At 41.4% G+C, this 12222-nt stretch overlaps 3 protein-coding genes across 3 annotated transcripts; 1 reads left to right on the plus strand and 2 right to left on the minus strand.

Annotated features, from left to right (window-relative positions):
* Nucleotides 1–769: 769 nt before the first annotated feature.
* On the minus strand, nt 770–7146 carry LOC117790103. The gene is made up of 4 exons (XM_034629386.1): nt 5845–7146; nt 5544–5786; nt 5021–5480; nt 770–4954 (listed from the first exon to the last, which is right to left on the minus strand). Exons 1-4 carry the CDS (start codon nt 6633–6635, stop codon nt 2342–2344), a joined length of 4107 nt encoding a protein of 1368 aa, XP_034485277.1. The 5' UTR covers nt 6636–7146; the 3' UTR covers nt 770–2341.
* A 1166-nt stretch (nt 7147–8312) lies between these two features.
* Nucleotides 8313–9991, plus strand: LOC117791723 (zinc finger protein 484). Its single transcript, XM_034631593.1, has 4 exons — nt 8313–8571; nt 8634–9325; nt 9389–9523; nt 9590–9991. Exons 1-4 carry the CDS (start codon nt 8428–8430, stop codon nt 9894–9896), a joined length of 1278 nt encoding a protein of 425 aa, XP_034487484.1. The 5' UTR covers nt 8313–8427; the 3' UTR covers nt 9897–9991.
* Nucleotides 9992–10073: 82 nt separating this feature from the next.
* On the minus strand, nt 10074–11997 carry LOC117791722 (probable cytochrome P450 12a5, mitochondrial). Its single transcript, XM_034631591.1, has 5 exons — nt 11941–11997; nt 11470–11861; nt 11287–11403; nt 10775–11213; nt 10074–10721 (listed from the first exon to the last, which is right to left on the minus strand). The coding sequence occupies exons 1-5, from the start codon at nt 11995–11997 to the stop codon at nt 10116–10118; spliced, it is 1611 nt and encodes a 536-aa protein (XP_034487482.1). The 3' UTR covers nt 10074–10115.
* Nucleotides 11998–12222: the final 225 nt, after the last annotated feature.

Raw genomic sequence — 12222 nt, forward strand, 5'->3', positions numbered from 1 at the left:
TAATGACATAAACAACAGGCACACGCATATTACAATTAATGGTATTATTATGTATATTTAAAATATATTTATTGCATATTAATATTATTATTTTAAACTTAAAAGTTTAATAAAAAAAACATTTAACATAAAATCTGTATTTTATATAAAGGAAAAATAGAATGTCCTGATGATTTATCGTATTGATCAAGCCAAAGGAAAAATAGAATGTCCTGATGATTTATCATATTGATCAAGCCAAATCAGATAATATACTAAAAGGGACAGGGTACCTAAAAATCGAGTAGGTTCGACTCTTTTCGCATTCCAAATGTCTCTGCAATAACGCTTAATTGAAAACACATGAACAGTTTCTTTTTATAGGTTTTTTATTGACTTTAATTGTTTTCTGTATTTCATTCAAATATCTTATAAAAAAGTACAGTTTGGTTCGTTTATCTTTATCTTTATGTTACTATTGTGTGTATATTGTTTTCCATTTGTTTATCAAAGTGTTCCCGGTGAAAATATCGTATGTTCTTGTTTTCCTAAGGGCCTATTCTATAAATCTATTTATTTTTTAAAGCGGTAACAGCTGGAAGTGGGGACGTGCATATCAAGTTACAATAGATACAGATATACATACTCGTGGATAATATTTGTATAGAATTTAGCTGACTGAATTTAGCTTTTGCGGTCTATGGTTTGGTGGTTAACTGATTATGGTTGAGCTCGGACTATATTTGCTTCCTAGTTTTTTATTTTTTTTATTTAGTTGTATCTTCACATATTGTAAATGAGTGTATAATTTGTATATAATTATTTATATAGCTAACTCATCGTCTTAATGGGTTTGTATGTGTATATTTTATGGTATATGTATGTATATAATTGTTTTACAATAAAGCCTGAGGCACATTTATGATTTTGTTTTACAATTATTAATCTTTCTGAATAACTGAAAGTTGATCTGTTGTTATGTGTGTGTGTGTATAAATTTTACTTTGTTTTACAAACAAATTAACATTAAATTGTGTCTGGAAAGGTTTTACTTAAATGAAATGCTGAACTGACTAACTTTGATCAAAGTCGTAGAAACCGAAAAGATAGTTGAATAAACTGCATAAGTTGCGGGACATCATTAATTAGCAATAAAAGTAAAAGTAAAGTAATCGATAATTGAACGTGGTACATTAATAATTAAACCTAGAGAACTACACACAATCAAAGAGCAGCTGATAACCCTTATCGTGTGTTATTTATCATTAAATAAAACACTTTCAATAACAAACAAACACTTAATTCTAATTAAAAGCCATTAAATATGGCTTAGTGATAGGGTAGAAAAATATAACAATTTAATAGAATAATAAAGATAGAAATTACAGAGTAGAGAAATACATAGATAGATTGTTAATAAAATCGAAAGATAAGTTGACAATTTGATTTGATAACAGAATTCTACAGAACTACGTTTCAAGTTACGTCACACGCAAATAAACATTTGGACTTGAACTTGATAATTGTTACATTTGTTAAAGAACAAGTTGCATATTGTTTTGTTCAGGCCCTCAACAAGATTTTTTCTTTTGTACCTTAGAACTATCATGTATAGTTTTGGGATCGTAAAACAATCTTGTGCCCCAAACGGGGTTCCATTTAAAATGTTACATTCCATTATATTTTATATATTTATGTGTATATATAATTGTTTTTAAAACCGCTGCACGTTGAATTCATTCAGACTTTAAGTTCGTTTCATTTGTAAGGTTCTTTTACTATATCGTTTTTGTTTTTTTTTTTTCAAATCGAGGGTCAACAGTAAAAACTATGCAACTAGAGAAAATGATAAACATTTTCCATTCTTTCTTTCTTCTTCGTTCATTCTTAATAACAATATGCAGTATACACAGTATCGGCATACATAATTACAAATACTACATAGATACACATACACATACACCTACATGTACCTGTACATATACTCGTGTATATATAACAAGGGCCTGAGGGATACTTGGTTGAGGCTGATCTCAAGCACATGCAAAAACATTGACAATTAACTGACAGATTAACTGCTGACTTTTTGGACATTGTTGAAACCAATTGGAGCTTAGTTTATGATAAGTTAACAGTAAATAAAGAGAGGAAGATAGGCTAGCGCAGAGGTATTGCGAAGAGAAAGCTCGTAAATAATTATTTAGATTGAACACTACAACAACACAGATTGTAATTACAGACAGAGAGTACAGCGAGACATTTACAGCTTGTCCACATGTTGCAGCAGACATTCCACCACCAACTCTGGCTGCGTTTCGTCCGCATTCTCCACCAGATCTTGAGCTTTCTCTTCATGCAAATTCTACAAGTTATCGAGTATATCAGCGGCACCAATCATGGCCTCCACATCGCTGCTATTGGGCGGACCATCATCAATCAGGGTATCGGTGCTGAGGGTTAAGATAGCATCTGGCGTGTTGCCTACGCCAAATGCCGCGACAGCTGGAGATGGCAGACTGTCGATTGTGTTGCCATTGATCAGAAAGTCACGATGCAGTTCGACGGGACTGTAACGAAAGCAAGGTGTTGTTATAGGTGTTGTTGGCATCGATTTTGATATATCCAGTGCAGTGCGAGAACTGTATGATTGCCCGCTATAGGCCATATTGCTGGCGGCCCAATTGAAGGCCGGTGAGATGTTGAAAAAGCCACTAGCGGCATTACAGCTGCCATTGGTTGTGTTTTGGCTGTTGTTGCATCCCTGTTGCTGCGATTGCTGATGTGGCAGCGGTGTCGAGGGCACGGAACGGGACACAATGCCGCCGGCACTGCCAGCGCTGCTGTAGCCACTAGAGGAGCCAGCCGATGAGCTGCATGTCGTTGTCGTTTGTATGCCACTGAACTTACTGTTAAAGCTGGGTGAAATGAGTGCACTCACGTCCACATCATCATAGAGCAAGCTCGTCGAGACATCCACATCACCGCCTCCCAGCTTCAATGTCGCCACAGACTGTTGACTGTTGCTGTTCTCCGAAAAGAGCGCATCATTGACTAAGCCAGTGCTAATCGCCTGACTCAACTGACGGTTATAGCCCGTTGAGGGTGAATGATTGCTGCTGCGCTGCAGCTGTGACAGCGGCACCGACTGCGATCGTTGTGTTTCATTTAGCTCCATATTGGCACCGCTTAGCGCCAGACTGGTTTCCAAATCCATTGAGTTTTGATTGACCAGCAGCTCGACGTTGTTGGCGTTGGTGTTATTGCTGTTGCTCTCGCTGAACTGGTTGCTGCTGCCTATGTTGCCATTGAATGACCAATTGGCGCCCATGCACTGTTGCAGGAGTGAGGGGCTGGGCGGTGCCGAGGCGGAACTGCTGCTTGGATAACTGTAGACATAGCTCCGTCTGCGCCTATGTGCTCCAATCATTGGATCCCCGTTGCCGTTGTTGTCAAAGTCCAGCGATTGCTGTTTGGTTAGCAAACTCGAACGCTGTCGCATCCTGGTTAATCCTGGACTGGCAAAACAGTTTTGTGTAGCCGGCTGTCCAGTTGTTGAAGTTGTTGCTGTTATTCCCGGTGCTGGGTTGCAGCTGCTGTTGTTGTTTCCATTCCCGTTGCCGTTGCTGTTGGGGGAAATTGGCAAAAAAATGCAGTTCTTATTGCTGCCATTGCTGGAGGCATTTGTTAGACTGATTTTGCGTTTGTTGCTGTTATTATTATTATTATTATTACTGCTGCTGCTGCTGTTGTTGGGTCGCAGCTGCTGCTGTTGTTGTTGTTGTTGTTGATGCTTTCGTGACATTAGTGCCAGAGACGCTGAGGCAGAACCCACAACATTTGCTGCAGCTATTGCTACAGTTGCTGTTGACAATGGCATTGATCGACGCATTTGCTGCAACTGCTGTTGTTGTTGCTGTTGCTGCAACTGCTGTTGTTGTGGCAGTTGCTGTTGCATCGCTGTTGTTGCTGTTGCTGTGGCTGACCTTGCAGTTGCCATTGCCATTGCCGTTGCCATTGCATTTGTTATTGCAGTAGCTGACGCAGTTTGTGGATTTCTGTGTTGTTCTGCTTGAGCATCTAAGGAATTCAGTTGTTTTTCCTCAGCGTCTCCTATCTGAAAATATTGAAGCAGCTCGGTATCCGGCCCCTCGGAGTTCTCCTCCTCATCATCGCCGGGCAGAAAGTAATCATCCAGCTCATGTTTATCCATATTGCAGATGCTAATGACACGTTCACGCGGCAGTCCCAAATTCTCAGGCAATCCTGAATCCTCGGCAGCTGCCAAAGCTGCTGCATTCTCTGCCATAATCCTTTTGGCCCTCAGCAACATCATGTTGCGGGATGCAACCTTTGGTGTGCTGCTGTTCGTATCCAGACTGCTCGATGGACTCACCGAGCTCTGATGATTCAACTGAGCTGGCGGGCCCATTGACAATGGCGTCACAGTTACGGGCGAGTGGTCAGGAGGCGGCTGTGTAGACGGAGGGGGTGTGGCCGCCGTTGTGGTAATCACTGGAGGTACAAGCAAGTTGCTTGTGCTCCCGCTGATTGGCGAATTCGCCCAGAAGCCTTTGGTCTGTTGCGCCTTCAGCACTTTCTTGCAAAATATGTTTGTTGTATTGTACTCTTCCGCCTCGTCCTTGATGATCAGTCCACTGGGCGACATTGGCTGCTGGGATGCTTGCTCCGCTTGCAGTTCCATTAGCTTGGGCGTCAGATTACGCACAGCATTGCTGCGTGGCTCGGTGGCCAGATTCATGGGCAACATCTGCTGCTGTTGGCCAGTCAAATAGCTATTGGGTGAGTCTATAATCTCCTGCTTGATCTTTAATAACTGTTCAGTTTTATGATCATCGCTGGCTGCTTCCTGACTGCTGCCTGCATCTTGCGAGGCATTTGGTTGATTGCAGCTCGATTCCGAGGATGTGGAGCCTTTACGTTTCTTTTTGCGTCGCTTCTTCAGCGGTCCCATATCCTATTCAAAAGATAGAAGTATAAGTTTAACGATGTCAGATTCGAGTTGACTAAGACCTCAACTTACCGCAAGTAAACGCTTCTCCTTGGGCTCTCTGGGTGTGTATTTCTTGGGGGCTGAGCCGCCAATAATCGTTGCATTGTTGCTTTTGATGCGTGTGGCAAGTTCCGTGACGCTGTCCAGCTTCGTGTTGAGCAGCTTTTCAGCCCAATTGCGTACTACATCCCAGGAACCGTCGTTATCTGAAGATAACGCACCTATGCTGCCTGCAACGCTGGGCGATCTATTTGACTGTGTTAGCTGTGGGGCTTCATTGGTCTCCGACTCGCTAAGCGGCTCATCCTTGCACAGTTGCGGCAGCTGCGGAGGCGTCAGTTTCGTTGTCTTCCGCATTGCTGCATAACAATAGCGCGAATTTCCACGCGTTCCCAGGCGACGTGGTCGGACGCCGGGAAAAACTTGCTTCATTACCTTGCCAAAGTCAGCCGTTGAGAGCGGCTTGATGCTCAGGCGTTCACAGTAGGCGCTGCAATAGACAAAAACATATTATAAGCAGCATAAAGGTTTATACTTAAATGGTTCAGCTTACATATAATCATTGTAAACGTCCTGCTTTGGTATGGAAACCTGAGCATCATGCTCCAGATGCGAACGCACCCAGTTGATGGTATGATTAATCTCGGAGCGTGTGCCCAGCGGATTCTGTGGCTGTCGCAGTGGATCAGTGTCCGCACTCTCGCCAGGCAAGCGCAAATACAGATATAGTTTCTCAATTGGCTTCAAGCCCGACACACTGTCCAGAATCTGGCTGATCTGCACCTTAGCAGTGGCACTGAAAGTGAAAGTGAAATGAAATCTTGTCCTGTGTTTAAGGTGTACTAAATACTCACTCAAGGCTAGCTTCGATGACCTGCTGAACTCGTCTCATTCGCTCCTCGTCGCTGGACAGCGCATTCATAACATTCTCCGCAATAGTGGAGTTGATTGCACCACTGGGCGCAACGGGTGGTGCCACAACTGTGCCACCTTCACTGGGATGGTTATGAGAAGGATGTGTGGGTTGTGGATGCCTCGGTGCTGCTGATGCTGCAGGCGAAGAAGCATTCATCGCATGCATTATCTTGCCCAGTTCCAATTGCTGAGCATTACTAAAGTTGAAGGCATTGACAAACGCCAGTCCGGGATTGCCAGCGGCGGCGGCAAAGGGATTTGGCGTTAGCACAGATGTGGTGCCACTAGCTACAGAGCCAGGAGTGGTCATATTTGGAAACACTGGCGGCACGAATCCACCACTGGGAGCAGGTACATTTGTGATTGTGGGCGACACCTGGCACTGCGACTGTGGCTGGTTTGCTGTCACAATTGGCGCAATGGTCAAAGGTGACGATTTAGCCGGATGCATGTGTATGGGCGGAGCTTGAAAGCGTCCTGAAGTATATGTGGGAATGTCCGGAATCGATCCCGGAACCGCAACTGGAACGGGAGCTCCACCAAGGCCATATGGACTAGTGGCAACTGTTGCTGTTGCTTCATATATGGAATTGGAATTGGGTTGCTGATGCTTCTGTAGCGACGTCGCCGTTGCTGCCGCTGCCACAGCTGCTGCCACTGCCGTGCTTCCCGCTGCTGCTGATTTCGTCGTCCACTGCGCACCACTAAGCTGGCCATGCTTTTCGGACATGTTAGGTGCTAGACTGGATTACAACACACAAGCCACCAGCAACCTATGTGTGTGTTGCTCCTGCACACACTTTGAATTTTGCACAACACGCTATTATTAGATTTGTTTGTCTTCTTCTTGTTGTTGTTATTATTATTATTATTATTGTTATTATTGCTGATGCTTGCAAGTTGAAATTAATCAAAATGCTTACGCACTAAATGTACGCTGACGCGTGCTTTAGGAGATGAAGATTGCGAAGTCGATAACTGGCGCGACGGACATATTGGCGACGACGGAAGATACGGATGTGAACATTGCAAGATAATAAAACATTTTCGCTGCGTTTCTACTGCGTTTCTTAAGCGAGTGTACAGCGCGCGTACACCTTCGACGACACGGTGATATTTATATTTATATTGTTGTGATTCCAACCCGCAACCTATTTTCTAATAAGATAATTACAAAATATATTGGAATAATCCATTTTTCGCAGAGATAAGAGCTCCGTTCCTTCTGCGTCTCGAAAAAAAAACACGATGTGTGACCAACTTAGCTATTTTATAGCTGATTCTGGCTATTTTCAGAGTTCGTTAGCGAAGGCTGCCACCCTGCACAATTTTCCGATCTAGCAACATGTACCACTTTAATCAAATTGCAAAAACAGTTGCAATTAAAAGAATTTAACTTTTTTATTTAATTTTTTCTTAATATTGAATATAGAATTTTAAAAAATTTCATCTATTTTTCGGATGCTTTGTAACTAGAAACAGCTATTTTTTATTCGAAATAGTTGTGAGACCAAATTTCTCAAATGTTTATATAAAAAACAAAACAGTTACGGAACGCAAGATACATTATCTCGTTTCAGTTCCGCTAGTGCGGTACTCACAAAAGGCATGAAAAAAAGAGCTGCCAGATAAGGTGTGGAGTTTTTCAACACCATAGCCAACAGCTAACAATTCTCTGTCGAGTGACCAATTATATGTGGTTCTCAAAATTTGGACAGCAGTTTGTTGTGCACACAAGAGATAGTACATTGAGTTAAAATGGCTGAGTTTAAATCCAGCGTTAATCCTTCTATTTTTCCTTCAGCATAGGGTAATATGCCAACAATCCCGTCTTCATATCTTAAAAACTTTTATTTTTATTTATTTTTATATTTTGGCGCTTTTTAAAATGTAAGCAAACCACAGCTGACGCCCCAATGTGGCCACTCAACATTTGGTTACTTTTTGGTGTTGCGTTGGTTACCCTAGTTTGCGACGCTAGTCGTCCAAATTTCTCACTTTTTTTCGCTCCTCACAAACTTTAGTGAGTACCTTAAACATCGATAAGTTTTTCAAGCTGTGTACGCTGACCACTCATATTAATTGATTGAAGCAAAAATATTTCGTTTGTCCCAAAAGTTAATTTCTAAAGCGTAACGTCCATCATCTTTGTGAACTTTATAAATCAAAGTTTAATTGAAATTGAGTATATTGGTATCTATTTTAATACAGTATTTTTGGTTTGGTATTTTTAACCTAATTTTTGTTAATTATTTTTATTTATTATTCACAATTAATTTTACAATAATAAGAGAAAATCATTGTTTTTATTATTGTCAATTATTAGTTAGTTATTTATGCAAATTGTCAAATAATTGTCATTTATTTTTGACAATGGCCTGTGGTATCGATAACGATGACTTCGTAGCTATCGCTACTCAGCAAAAATGGCGATTTATTAAGAAGACAGACGCTTTACCTTTACACAACACGGACACAATTTTAACACTAAAATACTGTTTTAGATCGAAATTAAACAAAAGATGGGCGGTGAACTTGGACCAAACATTTGTCGCGTGTGCTTGGAGCCCAGCCAGCGATTGCAATGGATAGACGAATCACGTGAAGAAGGCGAGGAGACTCCAAATGAAATGCTTATACAGCTGCTAGGAGTTTCATTCAGTAAAGTGAGTATTAACGAATCATTTCCCCATTTAATTATTATAAATGTATAGCATCATTCCATTAGTTAAATGGAAAAGATCAGATTCCTCATGGTATATGCAAGCAGTGCAAGGTGGAGCTGAACATGGCATTTCAGTTCCGAGAGAAGGCTCTGCGCAAGCAAGCGGAAATCGAGCAATATTGCCGTGAATTGGGACTGTTGGATGAGGCCGAAGATTACCTTGTCAAGGAGGAATTGGGATCACAGCAGGTGGAGGATGAAGAAATGAATGACTTTGTAATGAGCGAAGCAGCATGTGCTAACGGTGATGCTGAAGATGGCTCTCAAAACGATGATTTTCTGGACGTTGATGCCACACATGATCATCAGGAAGTCATCAGTGATGACATTGAGTACTTGGATGACAACTATACCATAGAAATAATTCCCAAGTCCGATGATGTCGGGCTTGAAACTAAATATGATGACACGCCAACTCCTTCTGACAACAAATCTCGTCGTGGTCGCACAAGTCTCAGCCTGAATGCCGCCAAATCGGAGCATAAAGACACTCAGCAGAACTTTGGGTTTACTGCTGGCGCTGACATTAAACCTCGACGTGGACGAGTACGTACAGGCCTCAATTCTCTGCGCACTTCGGATGGCACTGAGAAGGGCGGCTATGTTTGTGATGTATGTGGCAATTTCTATGAGAAACGGGGACGAATGATGGAACATCGTCGACGTCACGATGCCGTATGTCAATACCAGTGCGAGTAAGTAATAGATCCCAAATAATTGTTGATCGACTTGTAAATTACAAACATTTTTCAATACAGACTCTGCGATGCCAAGTTCCAAGTGCGCGAACAGTTGCGCAAACACATGTATTCCCATACGGGTAGCAAGCCCTTTAAATGCAGCTTCTGTAGTCGTCAATTCTTCTACGAGAGCGTATTAAAGTCGCACGAAAAGTAAGCACTTGTCTAGCTGGTATATCAATTCTGTCAATTACTTAACAAATTCTTTCTCTATTACAGCGTGCATCGCGGAATCAAGCCGTATGTGTGCAAGCTCTGTGACAAGGCCTTTGCGTACGCACACTCTCTAACGAAGCACGAGCTGATTCACTCGGATATCAAGCTGTATAGGTGCGAGTACTGCCAAAAGGATTTCCGACTTTTACACCATATGCGCCAGCACGAGGAGACCAAGTGTCATCAAAATGCAGTGATGCTAGCTGAAACCTTAAAATATGATCGAGAGCAGGAAGTCGAGCTGCTTGCTATGGAAGAAATAAAGGATGTTAAACTTCGCTTGCCCCAGCTCTCCTTAACATCACAATAACGAAGCTGTACTCTTAAGCAATAGATTATAAATTAATCAAACTTAAATATACAAAAATGTGTATTTCACAAAAATACATTGTGTTCTTTTTAATACTGTAAAGAATATTATGAAAAATGTTTAATGCACTTATTTATAATATGATTTGAATTTAACAAAATCCGTTTTTAAGCGTTTGATAATTTTAAAAAATGTGAAAATCTAAAATATATTTTTCATTTAGTTTTGCACGTCTGTAAATTTGAATTTAAGAGGTATGTTTGGTACATTTATAAATTGACTCTTAAAGGCTTTCGTCGTTGAGTGATTGAACTCTATGTAAAAGTTCCGAATAAGTCGGGCAATGCCCAATTCAAGTTCCATTTCCACAATTCGTTTACCGATGCACATGCGGGGACCAAAACCAAAGGGCAAATAGACAAATGGATTGCTCGCTTTAAGCGAGTTGCTTGGACACTTGGAATCTCTTGCTTCTTCGTTGGTCTGGCGTAACCAACGCTCGGGCAAGAATTCCTTGCTTCTGGGAAAGTGCTGGTCATCCATATGGAGGACATAGTAGTGCATTATAACTGCCGTTTCTTTCGGGATCTGATAACCGTTTAGCACAATGTCCGACTTGGTCACTCGACTATTTCCCGAAAGCAGTGGATAAATACGTAGCGATTCCTTGATGCAAGCGCGCAAGTAGGGCATATTATTCAAAGATGATTCTGTGAATTCAGAGTCTTTGTGGGGCAAAATGCGAAGTATTTCTTCCCGGAGCTTCGCCTGCTTTTCTGGATTTTTTGCTAAGCACAAAAGACAGCCTGTCAAAGTGGACGTTGTCTGAGGAGAAAACACATTGAATGAAGGTGAACTAAGATTGCATGGATTCTTACCGTATCCACGCCAGCCACCAGCATATCCATTGCCATGACGATGGCGACCTTTTTGTCGATTTTCAATAGTTTTTCCAGCACACTCTGCTCGTGCTCTGGTTTCTTTGTTGGTTCACGCTCCAAACGCTCAAGTGCTTCGTTAACATAGCCAACGGACACGTCCTGGATAGTGTCCAAGGCTTTCAGAGCCTTGTTAAAAAGTGGTGAGGGTAGATAACGCCAAAAACTTGGTTTAAGTTCAATTTTGGCAGCCAAAACAAAAAACTGATTGATATTGTCGAAAAGTTTCTTTGCCTCGGGATTATTGCGATTCTTATTTATCAGTCCCAACTGCTTATCTAAAGCTATCACCGATACAGATTCTAGAGTCCAGCGGTTGATCTCCTCCTCAAAATTATTAGGTACTTCAAAGGTGTTGCTATCCCGTATTTCTCGAATTCTGTTAAAAGTATAAAAAAAAAATCGGATTGACAATCTTCACTGCAACTAATACATATGTATATTCAGCTTACCGTTGAATGAATTCCTTATTTACGTTTGACATCTTTTGATAATAAAGTCGTACAATTTTAGGCTGCATCATGACGGGATTAACAGTAGAGCGAAACTTCGACCACATTTCTCCGTCTCTGTAAAAGACATCTGTGTTTTTTTTTATCTTTAGCCTATAGATTTTATCTTATCTTATTTCTTACGTGGACAAAATGCCCTCAATGCCCTGGTAAAAGTCCTTACGTATATGGCTCCGATGATAGTCCAATATTGATTTGCCCTGTCTCTCTGGCCAGGGGCCTTCAACTCGATAAACTCGCTCGAAATGAGCTGGATCATTCGAAACCAGGAACTCTGCTTTGCCCATGATACCTGGTAGTCTATAAAGAGAGCCGTGACGCCGATGCAAGTCCAACATGATCTCAGGAAATTCCATTTTGTGGTATCTTCCGCCAGGCAGCATATGAAAGAGAAACTGAGCCGTGCCTAGTTTGGGAATGTGATTGTAGGGGCGAGCCTGATCCCATTCCGAAGTATTTGCTATCTCGATTTGCGATCCGTTAAATGCAGCACACGCAGCACGTGTTTGTATCCGCTAAACAATAATTTTAAACAAACAACAATATGTTTATTGCCGTCTAGAAGTGAAATAAATACAAGAGAGCACCACGTACCTGTTGTATTGGAGAAACTTGTACCAGATGTCGAATCCTTAAGTGTTGTCCTAACATTGTGTTTTCGTATTTCAATGGAAACTGAGCGCAGAGTTTATCAATGTCAGAGTTTATATGGACTTCTTACAAACCATTTTAAAGAGAGAGCTGTTTAAAAAGATAAATCAAAAGAGAGCGATAGAGAGTACGAGAGAGAGTGCGAGAGAAGAGAGGGAGAGAGAGAGAGAGAGAGAGAAAAGAGAGATGTATCTATTGTTGTTTGATGTTATCATGGCTCATAAG

Source organism: Drosophila innubila (assembly GCF_004354385.1).
Source record: "Drosophila innubila isolate TH190305 chromosome 3R unlocalized genomic scaffold, UK_Dinn_1.0 2_E_3R, whole genome shotgun sequence".
NCBI lineage: Eukaryota > Metazoa > Arthropoda > Insecta > Diptera > Drosophilidae > Drosophila > Drosophila innubila.

Excerpts from the sequence above, each read along its gene's own strand:
- LOC117790103 (XM_034629386.1), bottom strand. The coding sequence starts at position 6,635 with ATGTCCGAAAAGCATGGCCAGCTTAGTGGTGCGCAGTGGACGACGAAA. Across the intron at positions 5,787-5,844 it reads GTCATCGAAGCTAGCCTTGA|TGCCACTGCTAAGGTGCAGA; the intron begins GTGAGTATTTAG and ends TTTCACTTTCAG. Across the intron at positions 4,955-5,020 it reads AGGAGAAGCGTTTACTTGCG|GATATGGGACCGCTGAAGAA; the intron begins GTAAGTTGAGGT and ends TCTTTTGAATAG.
- LOC117791723 (XM_034631593.1), top strand. The coding sequence starts at position 8,428 with ATGGGCGGTGAACTTGGACCAAACATTTGTCGCGTGTGCTTGGAGCCC. Across the intron at positions 8,572-8,633 it reads TAGGAGTTTCATTCAGTAAA|TTAAATGGAAAAGATCAGAT; the intron begins GTGAGTATTAAC and ends TCATTCCATTAG. Across the intron at positions 9,524-9,589 it reads GTATTAAAGTCGCACGAAAA|CGTGCATCGCGGAATCAAGC; the intron begins GTAAGCACTTGT and ends TCTCTATTACAG.
- LOC117791722 (XM_034631591.1), bottom strand. The coding sequence starts at position 11,997 with ATGTTAGGACAACACTTAAGGATTCGACATCTGGTACAAGTTTCTCCA. Across the intron at positions 11,404-11,469 it reads ATTGAGGGCATTTTGTCCAC|AGACGGAGAAATGTGGTCGA; the intron begins GTAAGAAATAAG and ends TGTCTTTTACAG. Across the intron at positions 11,214-11,286 it reads AATAAGGAATTCATTCAACG|AATTCGAGAAATACGGGATA; the intron begins GTAAGCTGAATA and ends TACTTTTAACAG.